This window comes from Sinohyriopsis cumingii, chromosome 12 (genome assembly GCF_028554795.1).
Source record: "Sinohyriopsis cumingii isolate HCF-2022 chromosome 12, ASM2855479v2, whole genome shotgun sequence".
Taxonomy (NCBI): Eukaryota; Metazoa; Mollusca; class Bivalvia; order Unionida; family Unionidae; genus Sinohyriopsis; species Sinohyriopsis cumingii.
In genome coordinates, this window is record NC_142972.1 from 57,943,059 (window position 1) to 57,968,103 (window position 25,045).

General features: G+C 33.7%; 1 protein-coding gene across 3 annotated transcripts in view; it reads right to left on the reverse strand.

Annotated features, from left to right (window-relative positions):
• Positions 1–3,842: 3,842 nt before the first annotated feature.
• Positions 3,843–25,045, reverse strand: part of LOC149786535 (mitogen-activated protein kinase kinase kinase 15-like) — a 192,614-nt gene continuing 171,411 nt past the window's right edge. For all 3 annotated transcript variants that reach the window (XM_089977042.1, XM_089977041.1, XM_089977040.1), the window contains 4 exons: positions 22,175–22,260; positions 20,083–20,165; positions 17,914–17,990; positions 3,843–15,014 (listed from right to left, as the gene is read on the reverse strand). In XM_089977042.1, coding sequence (XP_089833168.1) covers positions 14,939–15,014; positions 17,914–17,990; positions 20,083–20,165; positions 22,175–22,260 — 322 coding nt within the window. In that variant the 3' untranslated portion in view covers positions 3,843–14,938. The remainder of the gene's footprint in view (positions 15,015–17,913; positions 17,991–20,082; positions 20,166–22,174; positions 22,261–25,045) is intronic.

Here is a 25,045-nt window from a genome sequence, read left to right on the forward strand (position 1 = left end):
AATGAATTAATCAGTTGCAGTAAAATACATTTTTGACATTTTGTAATCTCTTGTACCTTGTGGTAATAAGAGCAAATCCGATTTGAGCAGTGCAACACACCTGGCTTTTCACATTGTTGTCGAGATAGTCAAAGGGACATAACTTTGTCAAGAAGCAAATTGTGGCTAATCAATATCTTTGGCAAAATATTCTTCCATTCCTGAGATGTTGTTTAGTTTCCACTTATTGCTGAAGCTTTTAAAGTCACTTCTATTGCACACACACACACATAGGCATTGCATTGCCTGGCAAATCTTGTATTATTATGTGAAAATATAAGGTTTTTCACAGGTGAAAATAATGGAATTGAAAAAATGTGGAAAATATGGCACACACATGCATGCACACACACACACACACACACACACACAAGCATCACACAAAATCATGGCACACCTTTGTATTTTCATGTGTGACTTTTCAGTATTGGGCTAATTTTGATGGAAAGCACCCTGGCGTAAGTACTTTTCAATGTTTGACAAAGTTTGACAGAAAGCATCCTGGCATAGGGAATTTTCAGTATTAGACTAATTTTGACAGAAAGCATCATGGAAAAGGGACTTTTCAGTGTTGGACTAATTTTGACAGAATGGCAAAGGGACTTTTCAGTATGGGACAAATAGTGCTGATGTGGCATCCGATAAAGGTCCAAAAACTAGAAGAACTTTTATATAAAAAAGCTGTTTTCAGGACATAAACAATCAACAGCATTGGATGAAGAAATCTGAAAAGAAAGCATACTGCTGACCCTGATTTCTTTGGAGTGACTGAAGTAAAATTGTGATACAGCTATAGGTACACAATCATGATATACCAATATCATATGTAGTTTGATTATTGTACATTTTTTTTACAACTTAAGCAAAGTAATCTCAAAGTATCCAACTTTCAGGATCAGGCCCCAAGATTAAAATCAGTTTTCAACACTCAAACTCCATCTCATCTGATGATTTAACTCTGATGTCCGATTGGTCAGTCATTTGATGTTAGCCAATCAGACATCAGAATTTTTAGTTGAGTTTAATTGTTAGAAGTTTAAGCTCACTTTGTTGAACTAGAGGAGGTCTTTTTTAATACCGTTGGTATCAATATCAACACATACAAGCATGTACAACTTCACTGCATCAAAACCCATCTTTCTTCCTAGGTCCAGGGTAGTTACTTGGAGTGGGTTTCATAGTTGCTAACCCCTGATCAGGGATCTAACTTTTTGTATATTGATTTACAATAGCTGTACATTTGTTAAGTTTTTGCACTTAGCTTAGGTTTTCTGCACACTGTATATATACTGTTTAACCTGAAATCATGAAAACTGGTGAGGAATGCATCTGGATGAGAACTACACTCTCACCTCAAAAGTAGGTCCATGTGACCTATATTCATGCTTCATTGATGTGGGTTCGGTTTTATGTTTTAAGATTTTTTAAAAAGATCTGTTCATGCTAGAATTGTCAAACTAGATGACTATGCTTCTCTATTAGTATCACATCCTTACAACAAAAGGTCACTGCGACCTACATTTCACATTTTACTTGCTTAGGTGAAGTTTTTATCATGCCTGGCCTAGAGCCAAATGAGCTTATTTTATCAGGCATCCATAATTGTTTATGCTGCATCCATTCTGTTGTATTTTACTTCTTCTCAAAAACCACTTAACAGAATTTGATCAAATTTGACAGAAAGCATTAAAATAATTCTGATCTGTGGTAATTACTAACAATAGAAAAACCTAAGAAAAATCTCCCTCAATTTAAATTTGACAAAAAACATTCTGGCATAATAAGATTACAAATTTTCCACTAAATATGGCAACTGTTACTACAACTAAAGTTCGTTTAATGACTTTTTAAAAATTGCTCAACAGAATTTTACCAAATCAGAGACAGTATCCTGGCATGAAGTTCTTGCAAGATTTTATAAATCATGCCATTTCAACATAAAATATTGCTGCTGCTACTATCCGCAGATATTGCTTAACTGAATTTAACCAAATTTGACAGCAGTCATCCTAGCTTGAAGGCCTTTGACACTTCTAAAAATCATGCTTTTCCACCATCAAATAGGATGGGCACTACTAAAAATTTAAAAAACATTTACACAGCTTTATTTCTTAAAATGAAACTTAACCGAATTCGCCTAACACTGAAAGAAAGGTTTCTGGCATCAAAGTATTTCACTAGTTGACAAATGATATTGATGTGCCATCATATATGGACAAAGGTATTAAAACTAGAGAACTCATTTAATATTTACCTTTGCAGTGAACAGTATTTAAAGAAATTTTGGCCAATTCAGATTTTTTTGAGCCAGCTGCACTTGCATTTTGCTGTTAAGCACATATCTCAAATTTATTTGCCTGTGGGTAAATTAAGTCTCTTAAGACATCTTAAATGTGTTCAAGAAACAAATAACTTGTGCAATGTGTGACATGTAAATGGATGGACATGATACAACTTTATGTCTTATTCTGAACACAACTGAGTTAAAAGTTGACTCTTGTTTATCCCAATTACCCTGAAAAAGCCTATGGTTCAGTTACACTGGATTGTATCGCTTGTATATCTCTTTTTGAGAAACAAAAAACTTGGGGAAGGTGTGACAGAACAGATGTAAATGGATGAACAACTAAATGGATGGCCTGTCAAAAGCTTTGAAAAAAATTCTCTTGCTCTGCCTAGTAGTATAAAATAACCGATTCTATGGATTCTATCCATCATTTAAGTTAGAAAACAAGACTGTGAATTTTAAAAAAATCCCACCTGTCGGATGAACAAAAGTGTTGATTCAAATCCTACCGTTGGATCATCCTTGGATGGCTACAGTGTGTCCCTATGCGAGGTACTTTACACCAAATACTGTAACACTAAATAACATTATTTTGTTGCTGTGACATAAAACACCAAATCAAGCAAGAACATAAGTGAAGCTGAAAAAGCCCACCTGATGTTTTTTTAAAAAATAAGTAGGGGTTGGCCAAACATTTGATGAATGTTTTGAAAAGTAGTGGAGGTGGGCATGTCAGTGGATAAGGTTTGCACATATCTGATAATCTGGCACAAATAGCATATGGACTTAACCGTAAGAATCATCCTAATCTGGCACAAATAGCATATGGACTTAACCGTAAGAATCATCGTAATTTAAATATGTAGCGCAAGCAGTACATTCCTCCTTGAATAGGACTTCCAAAAACTTTACGATTTTAAATTTTTTTTAGTTGTAAATAATGTTCTTGCTGCAAAAGTCATAACTATGTCTCGTTATCTTTTAAAGGATCAACCACTAAAACTTTTGCTGATGGTTGTGGTGGAGGAGCTTTATGGATAACAAAAATATTGGTGCCCCCCATCCAGCTTGAAAATTTTCTATTGATCCAGATTGTATGTTCAAATACCCTATGCTATTGTAAAATAAAATACCCTATTCTATCCATCATTTCAGTTAGAAACAAATATGATAAAAGATATCATGGTCAAAAAGAAAATCTAACCATGAGAATTAAATGGATGATCCCTAATGCAGGCCAGCCAGATATGAGACGAGATGGTGATCAGGACAATAAAAAAGCACTTTTTTAAATTAGAAAATCCTGATATACCCAATATAAGCATGAACATGCAAAGGAACATGTTCAATCCGAACAACCGTGTGATGGAGCGACCATCCAAACTAAGTCATCAATTATAACTACATTGGTTCATAAAACTTGCTATGTTGGAAATTACTGGTATAAAAGATGCATACATGGATAACCATTGTATCTGTTGTACATAAATCTGTGTACCAACAACACATGCAGAAATTATATTTCAAAGTGTAGATTTTTATTTCACACATAACTCGATATAAATATTATCATTGAGAAACACTGGAATTTCAAACCATCTTGTTAACAAATGCATCAACATACCTTGTGTACACAGTATATCAACATAACCCTGTGCATAATTGGATTTAGCTGGAAATCCATTTTGATAAAATATTAATCTCTGTACACTGTACAGATGTATTCCTTCAAGACATATATACAAACATATACATCAACTATTGAGGGTAACCAGTCCCATTATATCTGTTTTTGGATGGTGACATAGAACCCCTACACAGAGGCCAACTTAAATGTGGAACAGAACGTTTACATGACGTATGACAATAGCGGTGGCCACTTTCATCAATAAAACAGCCACTATGATTAAAAGGCACATTTCTACCAGTAAGAAAATGTGTATCAACTGGCAATAATGACGAGTAGACAATTATTTAGATATTTTGAAATAAAAGTTTTGGACAGATAAAGTACTGCGAATGAAAGAGTTTTGTGAACATACAATTTTTGCATACAGAGTGACAAAGCTGCATCGGCAAAAAATTTCTGATGGAAAGCCATCAAGCAACACAGTAGATAGCTTGTTAATTTTTTTCCCCACTTCTGTACAAAGAATGGTATTAAACGGAAACGAAAAGACACAATCAGAAGTAGGCTAGAGTGTAGAACATTCCTATGATTTAAAAAAAATCATTTTTCATTTTCAGCAATCTGAAACAATTTAAAACAAAGGTTATTTTGTATTTTAGATGATGAGAATAGGGCAACTGATAAATACTTCGTTCAAACCAAATGTAAGTTTTTAAAAACGTTCACACTTGTTACAATATTTATCACTTGGCCACTTTGCTCTAAGCCCATAAATTAAGGAAGATTTGACCAGAAAAATATGTGACCCGTATTTCTTGACTGAAATTTTTCATCAAACTTTACTTACAAATGGAATACTTACGATATAAAGGTATATTACAATGCATATGTTGTTACGCCAAATATACACAAGTTGCAAGTCTCACTAAATATCAATTAAAAATATGAAAATAAAGCAAAATTAAGTGAACTGCAATCAATAATAAATAGGCATATTGTTTAAAGAAGTCCTCTACCACAGATAATGCCATTATAAAATAAACTTTTTGGGGTACTCACTCAAAGATGCACTTCAGTAATTTCTTATCATTTTAACATTAACTCTGTGAATCAAAGTACCCTGGCATATATTTTTTTTAAAACTGCCTTCCCTGGGTCCTATGTATGTTTTAATGGAACAGCCTCATGATTTTCTTTAGCATAGGAACTGTGTCTTTTTGTTACACTGTGGGTTAAATCATATGCAAAAACGGATTTTGCATGTGTTATATTCAGTGTGACTTTGGACAGACTATGCACTTCAAATGAGTGAAGAACTTCCAACACTGAAAATTGGAGCAAACTTTTTACTCCAAGTAAACAAAACTATGACATTGTTGGCACAGACTTAATATGGTGAGCTTGATGAAATTTGCCCAAATAATAAATTTTCAAGTGCAGTATTAAGTATTATACATAGTTTGTTCACAACATAACTTGATTATATAATTAAACAAAAATGGGAGGCATTCTGTTATCAACAGCACTTGCACAAATTTTTAAAAAGACAACAATTTTAGTTTGCATGGCAAGATAAATATCATCCAATTTTTTAATGCAATTCTGTGTAAATCAACGTTGCTTATCTGGTACAAATTGCCGATGACTAGAAAAAATGGTTGCAAAATATATCAGAATAATAGAACAAAAGATCATCCTATATTACAAAATGTGCATACAATAATTCTATGTTAGTCAACTTTTACAAGCTTGTTAGCTGAGGGTTTACAGCTTGCTGTTCTTGTGCCCCATCTGGAGAATACCACTGGATATTGTAAAAGTGAAAAGTTGTTGAACACTTTCTTTTTTAAGACATCCTGAATATCACACAAATTTATCAGCAAATGTTTTTGCTCTATGCCTGGCAAAAGACTTGCCTTTACACTGTATTGTAGGCTTACTGAGCCTCTTTTTTGTATTGTATTTAAGACAATGCCATTGAAACCTGTACTACTTCTAAGGCATGGAGAAATCCACATTTTAAAAAGACTGGTAAAAACCCACAATTGCAGAATATGTACTTTTATTTTTCAACTTAAAAAGAAGTACTGAATAAAATTATGACAGTTCTAATAAAAATGTTACAAATGTATGATGACTGAAATGACAAGTAAAAAAGGTGACGTCTAAAAAGTTGTGAATGGCTTATATGGTTAAAACCAACACCAAATGACTCTGGACTCTACTTGGATGCTAGATGTGCTGATAAGTGTAAATGAAAGTGAATTTTAGTAGACCAGGACTGACAACATGGTGCATTTAAATTCTGCCTGGTTGCTGTAAAAGCTCTAGAGTTAAGGATATCCATTCAGTTTTCAAGTTTCTATGACCCTTGAGGCTGAAGTGTGCCTGGGATTGCTCACCTGTTGTCATCTACCTAGAAACTGAATAAACTTAGTTGGCCATGAAGTCTGAGATGGCAGGGTGCTTTATGACATTCAAGGGATTTTACATTTTTAGAAAAGGCAGCCATTATGGATGGTCAGTTATAATCACTTTGCGAAACTTCGGTTTAATGTGCCAAGATACTTTTTGTGAAATTAGCTTAATAGCCATTGACCAGTTCTTGAAAAGTGGTTGAAAGTTTTTCCATTTTTATTAGCAATAGCTGTACTGAATGATTTACTGGCATCAACTGTGCAAAACCGAAAGGCTTTTATGCCAGGATTGCATGTTCTCATTCAGTGCTGGTTTAATTCTGTTGAGCCGTTTTTGGCAAGTCATTTTACATTTTTTATTTTTTTGTATTGCAGCCAACTTCTATGATAGAAGACTACAACAAAAACTGGCATGTATATATTGCACATTATTAAAGTAATTTTGACAGGGATTTACGAAATATTATTGGGAAAATACAGGAATTAAACAAATATAGGGATTTTAATGGAACTTTATGAAATATATGGATGTCTGGGAGGACTGTATTTATACATGGTTGAAGTTGCAGATGTAGCTAGAGAAAGCTCAGCTAGACATGGGTAGGGAGTCCCCACTGCCATGGTTGTCAATTTTCAATTCAGTCATTTCATGTGATCTCTAAATTCAAAGTGTCTTTATATCACAATCAGTTCTTTCACCCTGAATGACTTTGGTCTTCACGAAGTGTCTTAAATTTTTTCTGATTCAACTGCTTAGTTAGAGAATTATCAAAGTATGAAGTAAGTTTGATCGATTAGAAGATTGTTGTTTCTTCACCAATACAAGCTCAACGAAAAATTTGGTCCAATGATGTATGGTCCTTCAAGTTTTGAGACTCTTGCATTTGCATGTTCTTAAAATTATGCAATGCACAGAAGTTTTAAAGCTTTATCAAGATATATACTACTCTTTCTCATTATAATGCAGTGATTGGGGTCCATAATTGCCAACCACACCATGGTATAACAAGTATTGAAATTTGGTGAATGTGTATATAGTATGTGCTAGGGAGTGGTGGGAAAGAGGATAAAACAAATGCAAATATATAGTAATAATATTATGTAAATTAAATACATTTTTCACTTAATGGTAGTTGTGCATTAATTTTGGCAAATAACAAAGTTTCAAAAAGGAAATAAACATATGCAGACCATCTAAGTACAAGGGTTTTCACAAAAACATTTCAGCTAATGAATGTTTCAAGTTTCCATAACTTTTCATCTCTATTTAAATTTTAGATTGGAGTCAGAAGTGTTATATCCATAATGGCATGATACTGAAGCATGTTACAATGAGAAAGCAATGTCTAAAAACAAAATATGTGCTCACAAAACACTGATACCCCATCACAAAGCCTAAAAACAGACCCAACTGCAAAACCTAATCAAAGTGTATGTGATGGTCATACTGAATGCTCTACCACTGCTGTGATGGGGCATAAAAGGAGATATAACAATTTCCTTAAGTGTCCATGTCACCACTCTCAAGCCATCATCTAACATAACATGGGCAGTAATGCAGAACTGTCGCATGAATCCCACTGGGATTGTCTAAAAAAAAAGTTAACAATATGTACAAATATATATTAAAACATGTAAATTACTTGGTATGAAACAAGGGTAAATGATGAGATTGCATACATGTGGTTCTACCAGTGGGAGAACAAAACTGTTTTAAAGGTCATCTACTACATATACTGTTTTATAGTTTAAATCTACCACTTTTGAAAAATAACAGATTTTTAATATAAAAAAATTAACTTTTTACAAATTCTATCCCAACATTACAGAACCAGTCTTCTGGGTATGGTAATTATACCATTGCAATGATTTGTCATGGAGTAATTCACTTTGAGGGCTAACATGTACACAACTAGCTGATAACTGATTACCTTATTGTTGTAATCTGTAGAATTTAAGGCCAAATGTAGAATAATTTATGAGCTGTAATAAGTAATAATGGGATCCAATATGATCCAAGATGGCTTCTGAGTCTGAATAAAAATGTGATGACCCTTGTTGGAAGAGAGAGACATACCAAAAAATAGATTTTGGCATAGAAACACTGGAGTTATTACTTCAAGTTTTTGCATCGTTTAATGTTAATGCATTGTTCAAGATGTTTTTAAAGAAATATTTAGACCAGCTCATATTTTTTGGTTCAAGGCTAAGAAACATCACAGGGGTTGATACTGTTGCTTACAGTTTCCATATAAATCATATGTGCTATATAATAATATATAGTACATATATGACTCGTAGGTAAATTGAAAGCAATGATACAAACCCCTGTGTGAAATATGAGAATCAGGTATACATCTCAAGTCCAACTCGGGAACTTCCTCCAGCGGGGGTGAACCTAGCTTTGATGAGTACTGGAGATTAGTTACCAGCCTTGAAAATCGGCCACAGGAAAAGTGCAATTTGAACTTCTTTGCAGGCTGATCATAGTTGTTTTGTCATTGCCATTTCTAATACTCATACAGAGATTACATTATACATTCTTTGCAAATACAAAGTAATTCAAGAAAACAAATGAGAGCCTATTAAGTGTAAAACTTCACAATGAATGTCATCACTGGTTCCCAGTCAGTGATCTTGTAAAGGAAACTAAATACTAAGTTTTCTTTTCAATTCCCTTCAAACATGGTAAACTTTATGATGATAAATAAAATGATTGGTTTAGAAGCCAATCTACTGATAAAAATTTGTATATCTGCTGGCTTTATGTCCTGGTTCTGTCATGTTTGGAATGAAGAGCATCATCTTTCAACTGTGACCATTTTCATTAAACTGTGTTCTTAAATAAAAACAACTAGATGTCTCAGATTTCATTTATGTATGTCCAGTGTGCTTGTGAAAATTGTACTGAAAAAAATAACTAATTTGGTACATGTGATATGTCCTATTTCCTGAATAGGGAATAATTCTGTCTTCCACGAAGACATTAACCATTTGCATTTCAAGAATGACTTCCATGAAGACACAAACCAGTCACAGTTCAAGAATGACTTCCAGGAAGATATTAACCATTCAAATTTCAGGACTGATTTCCATGAAGACATAAACCATTCACATTTCAAAAATGACTTCGATGAAGACATAAACCATTCACATTTCAAAAATGACTTCCATGAAGACATAAACAGTTCACAGTTCAAAAATGACTTCCATGAAGACATAAACCATTCACATTTCAAAAATGACTTCCATGAAGACATAAACAGTTCACAGTTCAAAAATGACTTCCATGAAGACATAAAACCGTTCACAGTTCTGGAATAACTTCTATGAAGACATTAACCATTTACAGTTCAAGAACAACTTCCAAGAAGATATTAACCATTCGCATTTCAAGAATGACCTCCATGAAGACATAAACCATTCACATTTCAAAAATGACTTCCATGAAGACATAAAACTATTCACAGTTCTGGAATGACTTCTATGAAGACATTAACCATTCACAGTTCAAGAATGACTTCCAAGAAGATATTAACCATTCACATTTCAAGAATGACCTCCATGAAGACATAAACCATTGTCTAGAGGTACAATCAAATACAGTCTTGCAGTAACCGGGCTTTAACAATGAATCTCACTAATGAGGAAAACTTACTGTGTTAAGCCTTGTACACTGATTCTCACTAATGAAGAACAATTACTGTGTTAAGCCTTGTACATTGATTCTCACTAATGAAGAACAATTACTGTGGTCAGGCTTGTACAACGATTGTCAATAATGAGGAACAATTACCAATCTTTCATCACATGAAAATAAAAGATGAATTTCTTTTTTATAAATTTCAGTGTTTTAAATAAAAGTGCTAACCAAACATGCATATTCCATTCTAGAAATTAGTGTTAATGCAGAGATACGTTGCCAACGGTAATCGTGCTCTTTTTATCATTTCAAAACTTGATCACATGAGACATGAGGCAATTTCAAGTCTCTGTATCAACTTCCTTTTTGTTGTACATGTAATTATATAAATCATCAGATTTAAAATCAATCATCTGATATACTGATGCAATCCAGGTAATCCTTGTATGCAAAGAAGGACCAAATTTTATACAAAACCCTTGATGGTTTATAAAGCTTGGGAAAACATGGCAGGTGGCATGCCGATCACCTGAAGGTCAGGGATTGATGACCATGACACTATTGAGTTTTGTAGCTGGCACAGATGACTTGCATGCTTTTGATTTTGTTTAACAGTATCAACCCCTTCTGTATTAAAAATGATCTTTTTCTGAACAGTATTACGACTTAAACTTGTATCAGCTGTGATCAGTGTTGTCCTGAACAGTTTTCTTGAATGGCTTGAAATTCCATGCTATTGTTTGGACAGCATTTAAGCACAATCTGCTTTTCATGTCGGAATCAAATCGTTATTGAATAAAAATCCTCTGACAAAATAATACCATGACAGATATGAATGGCACAAAGTTTCAACATTTATATTTACAGACCACACTTGGATAAAAAATTTAAAAACACAAAATATGGACCCCAAACTTCATCTGTTCTTTTTTTTTTAATTAACATCTTGTAGAAACCTAAACAGGAAATTATACTCCGAGATGTTTTCTTTCAAACAGTGGACAACCATGAGGAAAATGGCAACTATTGTACCTCTAACAACCCACATTTTTCCTCATAAGTGAGAATTAAAGATAATTATGTCCTGCATTTCACCCATTCTATACAGTGTGACCCCGCTATAATGTGCTCCATTATAACACGAATTTGGATATAACACCGTCATGACATGGCTCCCAAAATTTCATTTACCTTATTGCAGATATTCTTCTCATAAATAAAAAAAATTCTTATATGTATGAAAAATAAAATACCTAAAGAGTTTTATTATCATTTTGGAGAAGAGATTGCATATAAATTTGAATATAAGACGACTGTGGCATGGCTTATGAAATATCTTATACATGTATTATTCTCTTACACGGAAAACATTTCTTCTTAAAAGAGCGAAAAATAACGTGTAGAAAGTTTGAGAACTTTGATCTTTGTTTATTGTTGACAGATGACAGCTTATAAGTATTAATCTTATTATTACTGATCCATGAGCAATGAAGCCATCAAGTCTACTTTGTGTTTGTCTTCAATGCATTCTGTATACAGCTGTTGCTCAAACAATATCAGACATATGTTCTCTAAACTACATACACAACTAAGCAACAAACAATGCTGTGGTTGATAAAAGATTCTCGCCAGAATTTATAAATCAATTTAAGTAGATTGCTCTTCATCAAAGTCAGTTGTCGAACTCAACTTGTTCAAATTATGGGGCAATGATTTATAAAACACAAAAAAACCCCGAAAGCCGCCATGTGTGCGTAGCTTGGCGTTGTTTTATGCAATCAGATGACTAGTGAATAATGTCGTCCATTTCCAACAAATATACCCCCATTGTTTACTGACAATTATTCTTGCTGTAGTCTTTCAAACCAAGTGGTGTAAAAGTGTTAATTAGTGGACATTTTGAATGGAAAATGGGAAACGGAAATGTAAAGCTTTTACGGTTAAAGAAAATATGGAAGTTTTGGACAGGATTAAGTCTGGTGTTAGACAATCAAAAGTAGCTAAAGATTTAGGTGTGAATGAATCAACAGTTTGAGGATGGAAGAGGACAGAAGCAAAATTAAGAGATGGTTGTAAATTTGCAAGAAAGTGAGGGATTGACAAGGAAAAAAGCGATACTAGCAGGAGACACCCAACTTAATGCAGCCCTGTATCAGTGGTTTGTGCAGACTAGGGCTGAAGGCGTGCCTGTATCAGGACCAATTTTACAGGCACAAGCTGAAAAATTACACACTGACTAACATGGGCAAAATTCCAGCTTCAAAGCTAGCAATGGATGGCTGAACTGTTTTTAAGAAGCGACACAGGATCACATGACAGATTCTGGAGAAATCTGCTCTTCAGATTCTGAAGCTGCTATGAACTATTCAGATAAATTGAGGGAAATAATAGAGGAAGGTGGACATTCATCAGAGCAGATTTACAATTGTGCTGGAACTGGATTGTGCTACAAAATGATGCCTGACACCACCCTAGCTGTGAAATAAGATGAACATAAACAGGAAGGGTTTAAGAAAGAAAAAGGAGTGATTAACTTTGCTGTTTTGTGTCAATAAAATGGGAAGACACAAACTTAAACCACTATGTATTGGAAAATTCAAGTTTCCTAGGCGCTCCCATCATTTGAATGTCAAGACCCTATCATTTTCATATGATGCCACAAAAAAACGCAATAATGACATGCTTTATTTGAAAAATGGTTTCAAAATGAATTTGATCCCACCTCAGAAATCTGAAGATGGAGCCGATGGCATTGTTACTGGACAACTGCCCTGCACACCTACCCGCAGACAGCCTGGTTAGTAAGGATGGGAAAATAAAAGCCATCTTCCTCACAAAGAATACAACTTGCAGGATTCAGCCTCTAGACCAGGGCATAATATCAGTTTTTAAAATGAATTATAGAAGACAACTTGTGAAAAAGATTACTTGTGATGAAACCTCAGTCCAGGTGACACTACAAAGTTTAAATCTGAAAGAAATAATGTACCTCGGCAGCAAATCTTGGGATGCCATTACACCCAGCTGCATTGAGAAATGCTGGGCGAAAGGACATGGTGCAGCATTTACTATTATTCAGGATAACGGGGCAATATCAGTGATGACGATGGTAATTTATTTGGTGAATTTTCTGAGAATGATGTGTTCAAGGCTGAGAGGGCATTTGGGAAGCAGAAGCAGTCACACAACAGTGTTGATGAATGGCTCATTTTTTATATTGACTGCCCAGTTGTAGACCACGTTTTGGATGTGGAAATTATTCAAAATATTATGTTCAATAACACCAATTGTGATGCTGATGATGGTGATGCTTCTGATGATGACAGCGAGGACACCATACCTGAGGATATTCCTCCTGCTTTGAGACTGATGGAGATGCAAGATATCAACTATGTTTGAATTCTTCAGTTGTGAAATATGACTGACTTTGCCAAGAGCAAAGATGACAGTAGCAGAAAGCAGCTGAAAATCTCTGAGTTTTTCAAACAATAATAAAGTATTACAATTCCCGGATGAGAAAATTAGTAGTATGAAATTTATAGACACCGTTAATTAACCTTCAGACTCACTATTTCATCACTGTTTACACATTTTTTGCTATTTTTTTTCTCCACTGAATTCAGTCACATAATGATCTATGACAAAATTATGGAATATTTTAAATGTGTGTGTGTGGATATTTTCGATGGAAATATTTATATTGGGGATTCAGTGTATGTGATGAGATTCGTGGGCGAGTACATGGTGTTGATACTCTATTCATGCTATAGATTAGATATGTATATATAAACCATACACGAGTATGTACCAATGTGTGGTTCTCTGAATAAAGTAATATATATGCAATCTCTGTTATCACTACAGGTGTTTTTCTCATTTAATATACACCAATTTAAAAGGGCAATTATGCCAATGAAGCACATATTTTTGCACCCACTTTTATTGCCACCCTTCAAATGTGTTGGTACTGTACATGGTTGCTTATAACACAGTTTGGTTCAATAGATGGCTCCCAACTACCATGTTGTAGGGGGGTCACACTGTATTATGTGCCGATTTAGACTATTTTATGTAGCCCATAACCTGGCTATAATATACATTCAAGGGGACCACATATTTTTATTATCTTCTTTTAAAAGGTAAAATATAGAAACAACTTTGTTATAAGAAATGAAGGCTCAGAAAAAATGTCCTTTATGATCAGGAATCCTTGCTACAGAAGCATCTGCTAAACAAGTTTCAGTGTAATGGAAGGGACTATTATTTTTCAGAGCATTTTGAATAAAAGTCAAGAAGTCATTTTCTTATATCATATCTTGTCAAGATGTCATGAAATGTTTGAAAGAGTACTATACCATTTAGAACTAGTTAGCACAAAATCTCCAGTAGAACCTTCATGTTAAAACTATATGCCATAAATATATATGCATGACATGCATCCAGCAGTGTAAAGCATCAACCTATAATCGTCTCATGATTCTCCAGGAGATTCTGTCCTTTGGTGTTTATTTTACTTAAGATTTCAATTGCATATACCCTTAACTCAAAATGCTCTGCGAAGCAAAAACAAAATTTATATTAAATTATATTTGTAAAATTCTTTTAATATGCAGTGACACTTAGAAAGGAACTGCATTCTTACATGTAGTACAATAGACATAAATCAGTATAATTCTATTCTTATTTGCTAGCTAACATGTACAATGTATTGACCATTTCTCACAATTTTTGTTTCTTACAATCTTCACTATTGATCACTCATTTTAAATTCACAGTTCAACCATTCAAGACATTTACACTATTCTTGCTTTATTATGCATTAAAAAAACTGGGTTTCTCTCTCTCTCTCTCTCTCTCTCACATACTCATCAGCATAATTTTATATACAACAGGAATCTGCCACTACTACAATTCAGCCAGGGTCACCGCTTGGATTTTTTGACTTTGCTGTTGCGATGTGCTTGAATCGCTCTCCATACTCTACATAAAATTCCACCCCTAAAAAGACAAATAAAATCTGATATATAATGAAACTGCAATATACATTGGTTCTTCACTATACAACACCTCAGTATAATGCATGAGAAATGAAATGTAACAATAAAACTGTGATATACATAGGTCCCTCACAAGAAAGCACTTCAGTATAATGCAACCCTTTACAACATGCATCCATTCAATTTGCTACATTTGTTCATATGATTTCTACTCAATTTTGCTAATTTTACCTCTTGACAGATACGACAATTGTACTGTGCTTTCATATGATAAGATACAAAAGCAAGTTGTTGTGTGAACAATAGATTCATTATGACACAGCCATTGTGTACAATAGATTCATTATGACACAGCTATATGTGTACAATAGATTTATTATGACACAGCCATGTGTACAATAGATTCATTATGACAGCCATATGTGTACAATAGATTCATTATGACACAGCCATACGTGTATAATTTATTCATTATGACACAGCCATATGTGTAGAATTTATTCATTATGACACAGCCATGTGTACAATAGATTCATTATGACACAACCATATGTGTACAATATTATCATTATGACAGCCATGTGTACAATTTATTCATTATGACACAGCCAGGTGTACAACAGATTTATTATGTCATAGCCATATGTGTACAACAGAGTCATCATAACAGCCATATGTGTACAATTTATTCATTATGACACAGCCATACGTGTACAACAGATTCTTTTTTTTACAAAGCCAGGTATGTAACTCATCTAAGTTACTTTGGCATCAATGCAGATGCTATTTTACTTACTTATGTCTATTTAAATGATCAATCTTCAGATTTAAACTAATTGTTGATGATTTTGTTGTTGTAGTTATTTTTTGTTTTCAGTGTTGCTAAGATTTATATAGTCACATGTGGTTTTTTTTTTAACTTAACATTCTGTTTACTGAAAAATAAGTGGCTAAGAATTCAATCCTGATCTGTAAGAAAATTAATGGCTATATACTTTTTCATTTTTCTTTGTATCATTTGAAAGCAAGTTTTTTTTATATACCAAAGGTGATGCAATGAAAACCTGCTCAAAATGGCTAATGTTTACAGCAGGTGTTGAAAGGCACTTCCATGAGAATGGTGCAGAGGCATCAAAACAAGTTTCCATGTAAACTGGGTAGAGGCGAACAATGGTCCCTCCATGAGAATGAAGTAGCGGTGTTTAAAGGCGTTTACAAGAGGTAAAGAGTTAAAGAATAAAATATATCCATGAACTCTGTATATCTAGTGCAGGCATCCATACTGTAGCCTGTATTGCTAAAGTCAGATAACACATGACACATTGTTCCCTGACATGAACATAGAGAAACAAATCGTGCTTGGTAGTACTCAAAGGTTTGAATATGTTATACAACTGAAAACTGGATTTTAAAAAATCACAAATGAGAGGGAAATAATCTTCTGATTACTTGAAGGTATCTGCCATTCATGCATGACACAGTGTTAGGTGCAACATAACCCAGATTGTATTATATCCAGGTAAACTATATGACAGTATCTTGCAAATAAATATCATTATTTAAAAATACATTTACTTGAGTGTAAATGACAATCTTTTCGCTAGCATGGGTTACTAACATTATTATTATTAAAGCAAGTTATTGCTGTGTATACTATTTACCCACAAACATCAATGCTAGTTTGTATTAATTATGACTACAGATGCCAAGCAAATAGAAGCCTGGGTGGTGAATAAACCAAACTGGCAGCGAGCAATAAACTCATTGTTTTGACTTACCAACATGATATCAAAGACAAAGGTTATTTTTATTACAAAGCAAGCCAACACTGAAGCCAACTTTGGATGCTTTTAAGCCAATTTATTTAAAATACAAAGCAAACTCAAATTGGAAGCTGACTATGGATTCTTTTCAGTGTGCCAATTTTTTTATTCTAATTCTAAAGTTTTTGGAATATACAAAGTCTGCCAGCATAGGGAAGCTTACTTTGCTTCCTTTTTACCGGTATTCAAGGTAATAATAAGTATAAATTGAAAAAATGGAACAATTTTTGAAGTGATACAATACAGTACTTCGTGCAAAGGAAATTGATGACCCATCATCACTCAGAAGATTTGGAGAAAATAAAGTCATTTGATGAATTCAAGAAGGCTAGAATAAAGAAAAGAAGATTTTGCTGACAATGTGATCATTAACATGGATCAAATTTCAGTGTACTTTGATCTCATTCCTGGATGGATGGTCGCCAAGAGGGGATAAAATTGAATTTTAGCATGTCTGGTTCAGATTTTGTAAAAAAAATCTGACTTTAGTCCTTGCACTTTCTGCTTTAAGAAATGTGTTGCTTCCAAAGATAATTTTTCATGGCATGAGAGCTAAAAAAAACATTCATGCAACAAAAAAATGGATCGTACATATGCAGGAGAATGGTGTGTTGATGAGAAGATGCAGAAGTGGATTAAAGAGTTTTATAGCTAGTACAAAGTTTTAAATTTTTAAAATAAAATTTCTGTTGGAGTGCATTTTCATACATGTAATTTTCGAATGTTTTAAAAAGTGTCCCACAACTTACAACTAAAAAAAAACTGATGTGTCCCCAAACATAGTGTACACAAAAAAATTACTTTAAAAATTGATGTGTCCCAACATATGATAAATACAGTAACATTAAATTTCTATACACCTCTGAAAAAGCTGAATGCACATCATACCTGCGAACCCTAGCATCATTTCTAAGTGGCACACCACCTATATCTGAAAATTCTCTCTTTTATTTATAAATGGAAAAAAGAAATTTGTACCCAATATTTTCAGTTTTTTTCTGTGTCCACTGGATAGTTCACATAAACAGATGTCTACTTATCATAAAAATTAGTGGTACACAGTGATAAGAGACTTACTTTATAGTAAGTTTTTGTAAATCCTCCCAAGTGATTATTTCGAGGAGATCATCTAATGTAAATTGTTCAGCTGCAATCTGTAAAGAATAAACAAGCATTGCAAATAATAACATACATTGTGAGCATCTGTCCTATGAGCTGTTTGCTCATACACTACTTTTATGGCAACAAATATCAACTGATATGTTCTAGAGTTCTTATGGCTGATATGTACTACAGTTCTCTTGGTTGATATGTAATAGAGTTACCATGGCTGATAACATAGAGTGGGGTGATGGAACAGTAAACTTTAATTTAATTTCTCACACACAATATACTTAATCAATACAGATCAATTTTTTCATTTGCTTTAAATATCTTCTCCAAGACCTTGTCCTTTGACCACTATCTTATAACAACTTTCTATCTTTACTGCTCCCTAAGAAGTCTTTTAGAACCTGATGCAATGCTACTATTAAACAATACAGCAGAAAACAGCACATGTACATGCATTTTATTGGATAATTTATAATGGTGGTAAGGCCAATAATATTTGACAATAAAAGGTTATACTGTGCTAGGGTAACTGGAGTAAAGTGTATCACCCAGGGACATCATGACAATCAAACTGGCCTGGTCAGGCTGTATTTGAATTAGCTTTCTTCTGGCCATGTTTCCGGCATGCTAACCATTGAGCCCCCACAGCTACATTCATTCTACTTTTGACATCAGTGCCGATTCTGCCTCATCCGAGTCATATCCAAGACTTTTAAAAATGATTCTAACAGCTGCCTTGCTTGGCGCTCAGAATTAAGAGGTTAGTGTTAGAACTGGTTGGCCTGGTGTCAGGATAATGTGACTGGGTGGGACATGATGCCCTAGTGCTAGGCATCACTATAAACTGCCACACTGCAGATATTGTAGTGATGTGGCTGAATTTGCCAGTGCTTTCCTGGGTCTAAGCAGTTTACACTCGATCCAACTATGGAGTTTATACTGTACTTTAGAGCTTTGGTGGTTATACTGCAGTTATGGTCCTGGACTTGTAACAAAATAAAATGGCAGGTCTGACTCCAACCATTTTACCAAAGTCATGTGGATATTAAGGTGTTTCTCTGGGTAAAGAATGTTATACTATTTGCCTCTACAGTAGATAAATGTACTGTTTTGCCGTTCCCTAAAACACCAAGCCATAATTACTTCCTCTGAAGTCACTGTCTGACATCTTTTGTACCATACTTGTACGGAAAATGTATGACAGAAATTACCTCCCAAAAATATTTTATACTGTCAAGAAGCCATATCCCTTGAAAAACCATAAAAATAATAAAAAATCTTGCGATGTTTTTAAAAGCCAGAAAACTTGAAAAATAAGTAGCCTACTATATTCATTTAATATACTGTATGTAGATTAACTTATTGAAACGTACAAGATCTCGAATATGTGCAACAAAATGTCAAATCATGTATCGATTCACTTACTTGAACAATACTTACCTACTTACAAAAACAAACTGACCAAAAAATACCTTTACCTCAACACTTGTCCTAAAAAAGAAGCTGTCCTCCAAAACTAAACCTACCTCAAACCAAGTTGTCCCTAATAAAAACCCACCTAACAAATAAGCTGTCCTAAAATTATACACTTACGTTAAATAATTGCTTTCCTCAAAAATAAACTTACCACCAAAGTTTTTTTGAAAATCTTCAAGCTTAAAAGTGATCCCAAAAAATACACCCACCTTGAAAGTTGTCTTGAAAATCACCCACCTTGAAAGTTGTCTTGAAAATCACCCACCTCAAAAGCATGTTGTCCACTAAATAAACCCATCTCAAAAAGGTCAGTTGTCCTCAGATATATACCAACTGCAAAAACGTCAGCTTGCCTCAAAATAAGCTGATCAAAAATTGCTAATGATCAATATAAACTGCTACTTATTTTGGGCATTGCAAAGTTACCAATTACAATACTAACAAAATGCTTGTAACCAATTACAATTCTAACAAAATGCTAGTAACCAATTACAATACTAACAAAATGCTCGTAACCAATTACAATACTAACAAAATGCTAGTAACCAATTACAATACTAACACAATGCTGGTCCAAATGATGTACCTATTTTCAAGATACATTACTATGAATGAATTCTGAATGAATAAGTAATTTATTTATTATAGGAATCTCACCTTGTCTATAGATCTATGATCCACCCCATGTTCCTGTAGCCATGCAACCAAGGCTTCATTGGGAGGTTCATTGATGGCTGGAACTTAACAAGAAAGCAAATATTTTAGTATTTAATTTTGCTGAAGTATGTTATTTTAAACTTTTTACTGCAGTGCAGTTTTCTGCAGCACATGACAAGTATCATATTTTTAATAGGATAAATCCACAATATATTCAAATTTAGGTATGACCTTTTGAGTGCAGCTCAAATTATGGAGTGTCTTTTTTATATACAAGGTTTCCATTTTGAGCTGTCGACTTGAGATGTTACAGCGTTAAGAAATGGACACATACCATTTCCGTGGTGCAAAAGATTATCATAAATACATTACATGTATTATATGTACATACATTACTTCCTTCTTAACAGGATGAAAAACAAGTTACTAACTTGGTTGTTGTTGTTGTTGTTGTTGTAGGGTTTAACGCCATTTTTCAGCACACGATAGGCTATACATGGGGACCAGTATTAATGGTGGAGGAAGAATCCGGGAAAACCCCGGAAAGAACCACCGACCCATGAGAAGTTACTGGCAAGCTTTCTCACATACCCACATTAGCCGAATCCGAGACTCAAACCCACGCAGACAGAGGTGAGATGGCAGTGATCCGTAATGGAGAGCGCTTTAGACCACTCGACCACTCGGGGCCCCAGTACTAACTAGGTACCTTTGTGGTTTGTTTATCCATCAGCTTTTTTCATTTTTGTTCAATGTACTTGAAATAATGCTCTTAAGAATATTATCACCATACTTACACATCAATAACTATTTAAATAGCAACTGAGTATGTCAAGCAAAGGATTGTCTTTATTTGAAATAATTCCCTCAAGAATATTATCACCACACTTACACATCAATAACTATTTAAATAGCAACTGAGTATCTCAGGCAAACGATTATCTTAATTTGAAATAATTCCCTCACGAATATTATCACCATACTTACACATCAATAACTATTTAAATAGCAACTGAGTATCTCAGGCAAAGGATTATCTTTATTTGAAATAATTCCCTCAAGAATATTATCACCATACTTACACATCAATAACTATTTAAATAGCAACTGAGTATCTCAGGCAAAGGATTATCTTTATTTCAAATAATTCTCTCTAGAATATTATCACCCCACTTACACATCAATAACTATTTAAATAGCAACTGAGTATCTCAGGCAAAGGATTATCTTTATTTCAAATAATTCTCTCTAGAATATTATCACCCCACTTACACATCAATAACTATTTAAATAGCAACTGAGTATGTAAGGCAAAGGATTATCTTTATTTGAAAGATAATTAAGATCCATTTCATCTTCAAAGTGTGGTTACTACTAATGGCTCCAAAGTGTAAACTGAGCACAAATCATCTTGACAGAAAACATAGGTCACCAGATTTCAGCTAAGTCCAAATGATGACAAGGATAAAGAAGCCATTTTATGCCAAGTCCCCCAGTATAAATAAGGTATGCTAAAGATTAGCTGCATGCATTTCCATCTACTGAACTTCCATGTATGAAATTCTGAGAGTAGTCTTTACTCATCATTAGACAAACATTTTATTTGAATCCAAAATCAATTTTTGAGAATTCAACTGCTCAAATACTGACAATGTTGGCATTTTTACCTCTTGCTATGCATTTTTCTCACTTATTACATGCATACTAAAGGGCTCACAGTTTTGACACATTTTAAGATCAATTCATCCTGATGAGAGAGAGAGAGAAAGAGAGAGAGAGAGAGAGAGAAGCAAAAGCGAAACAAAATTGGTATTGCCACTATGGCAATGTATTTTTTTCTCCTCCTGGTATATTTCAATACCCCATTATGAAAAATATAACAAAAGCTGGCATGTTTTCATAAAAAATTAAAACATCTGATAACTTGAAAAAATCAGGTAGTGAAAACAAATGATAACTGGCTCAGGAAAGGGTTATGTGTGATGATATAAGGTGTGGTTTGATGAAGTGTAGGTATTGCAATGTGGAGTGGAATGGAGTGTGACATGGTGTGGTAAAACAGCAAAGTAAAAAGTAATGATAATGAACTAACCTGGAGGTGTCCTTGGGGTATCGGGTATAAATGGATTAGATGACATCATCAAAAGGGTATGAGGTGCAGGTGTATTCATCATCTGCCTGAAGGTTAAATAGAGGTCATGCAATATATATATTGCTCATATTTCACAGCATATCTAACATTAAGAGAGACCTAAAGTCAAAATTAAATTGTGTCTATTCATGGATCTTGAAAACAGTCAGACTGAAAACTATTTCTACATCTTATATTGGTTAGCACAGCACCTGTTGTAATCCATGGACAACATGGCATGTTTCTAATGCACTCTTATCAAAAGAATTTTGCATAATTGACTTGAATAAGAAAGCCCCTGTCAGATATGAGATATGTTATCTGATACAAATATTACTAGAATCCATTAACATACACGTGCCTTCATAAAGATGGGGTCAGGTGTTGGAAATCTTGGTCCAAGATACAGAAAAGATTTGCATCTGTAAAACGCCGCATATCAAACAAAATACTTATTTGTGAAAAACAGCGGAGACCCTAAAATGATCTATTCCCCAAAAATGTAAAAATCTAGACAAAAGTTTGAAAAGTAACTTTAACGGCATTTTTGAAACAAAAAATATCTAATTTCAAAACGTTCTAATATGAGCTTAACAACCAATAAAGGGTCATATCATAAGATCGCTTGGCCTTATGGACATATTAACTAAAAATCTGAACTGGACAAAATCGCTACAAGTGCCTGAAATTCAAATCATGTCATCTACATATATATATACATTTGCCTATCAAACTTTATTTTGTCTATTGTTATTTTTATTTATCTGTACCTTCAATGTTTTTGTAAAAAAAATGCACCATGTTCAAAAGAGTACAAAACTGCAAACAAAATTAAAACTTTTTATTGTTTGAGCACTTGTATATTGATAAAAATATGTATACCAAATGTCATTTGTTGACCTCAAGTAATTTTTGCATAGATATGCTTCTCAGGCTTTTGTCAATAAGTGGAAAAATTGTGTAAATTAAATCTGAAAAATTATGTCATAGTTGCTATAACCTAATCAGGTTGTAGAACCCAATCAAGGTATCTAAATATCAATTTGGTCTGCTTTCTCTCTTTTTTAAACTATACTGCTTACAAGAAAGTGTCATGAGTGTTGAGAGATGGAAGGACACCAATCGGTTTTGCGTGAACACATGAGAAACATAATTTTATAGAAGTTTTAAAATCAGGGACAAGATATATATATATATATATATATATATATATATATATATATATATATATATATATATATATATAACTGCTTAAAATCACCAACCTAGGTTACTAACTTTTCTTAAACAGATGCTTTTAATGTATATTCCAATTTATGAGCTCTGACATCTCATCTCAAAATCAAGATAATTTGAGAAAGGGCAAACTAATGCCAGTTGTCCATGAGCGCAAGCACACACATACACACACCTTACCTTCCAACCCCATTGCAATTATTTTAATATTGTGAAAATCACATTTATTTATGGGGTATGCCTTTTTGTGGGTTAAAAATCACAACGATCTGCTGTGATGACATCCAAATCTCTTTTCTTGAATCTAAGGATTTAAATACTGAAGGAAACATATTTTTTCCAAATCTGTGCAAGTATATGCCAATGAAAATGAATGAATTCACAGTAATTTTTATCTTTTAGGGCTTGGGTGGGGTGGGGATATAGGTAATATAGGACATTACTATCAAAAACATGGAAATCACTGCTGTGTATGGTGGCAAAAAGGGTAGTTGATGAAGGGGCTAGAAAATTAAGCGACCATTTATCATGCCTTACCTACTTTGAATTGATTAACAGATAATTCACATTCTCAGAGATAACATAAAACATGATCTGTCTCTTTGATAAGCCAAATTACAGGCAAAATTACATAGTTCCTTACACTTTGCTTGGCTCTGTCACTTGATCCTCAATCTTGAAGATGATAGCCTACATTTTAAAGTCAAATGCAACTGAGACTAATTCTGCCTTTTCTGTCAGTAGGAATCATGTGATCATCTGATCATTGATGACCAGAAACAGAAGACCACGAGGAATGAATGTTGTAGATACTCTAATTTAAGCTGGTACTTTAGCACTCAGTTTCTATATTGCAGATGACAGGCATCTACCTCTTATGGGTAGATGTATAATCTAATGTTGGTGTTTTAAGGAAAAATAATTTTCCATGTCAGCACTGTGTTGTTATGGCACTAATGCTGTTTTTCTTCCCAATGATATGACCAGTAAATTCTGGCACCAATGGAGATAAATAATGAGATACTGAATGAAGCAAATAAAGTATTTTCCAGTTAGCAAGCTGCACATTTTTTGACGAGAGTTGTTTGTGATAATGGGATGAAAGCAATTATCTTCTCTCAAACAAATCAAAATCTGCACTTGGATTTTGTAAAGCAAATCATGGTAATGCCCTGAAATTATTAAAGCCTTAAATGTATGAATGTATTAATGTTTAAAGGTGCTAAATATGAAAATCACAAAACTGGAACAGAAATATCTGGATTTCTTATATAACGTACAGTATCATAATATCATACCAAAATGGATAAGAATATCCTGAAATGTTTACAACTGAAAATTCTTATCTTTTTAATTTTTTAATTTTTAAATTCCCAACTTTCGCTCTCTGTTCCCCTGCACCCATATACCCTTAATTGGCTTGCAATGCATGTGACATTCAAGTACCAATGCAAGTTATCCCTCTTTAAACATTCCTCTGTAATACATGTAAAGAATCTTAGTAATAGATTATTTATAAATGGATAATGTATTGCCTTTCTCAACATGTAAACATTAAGTAATGGATACAAAAATGTTTCCCTCTTTTTATAAAGA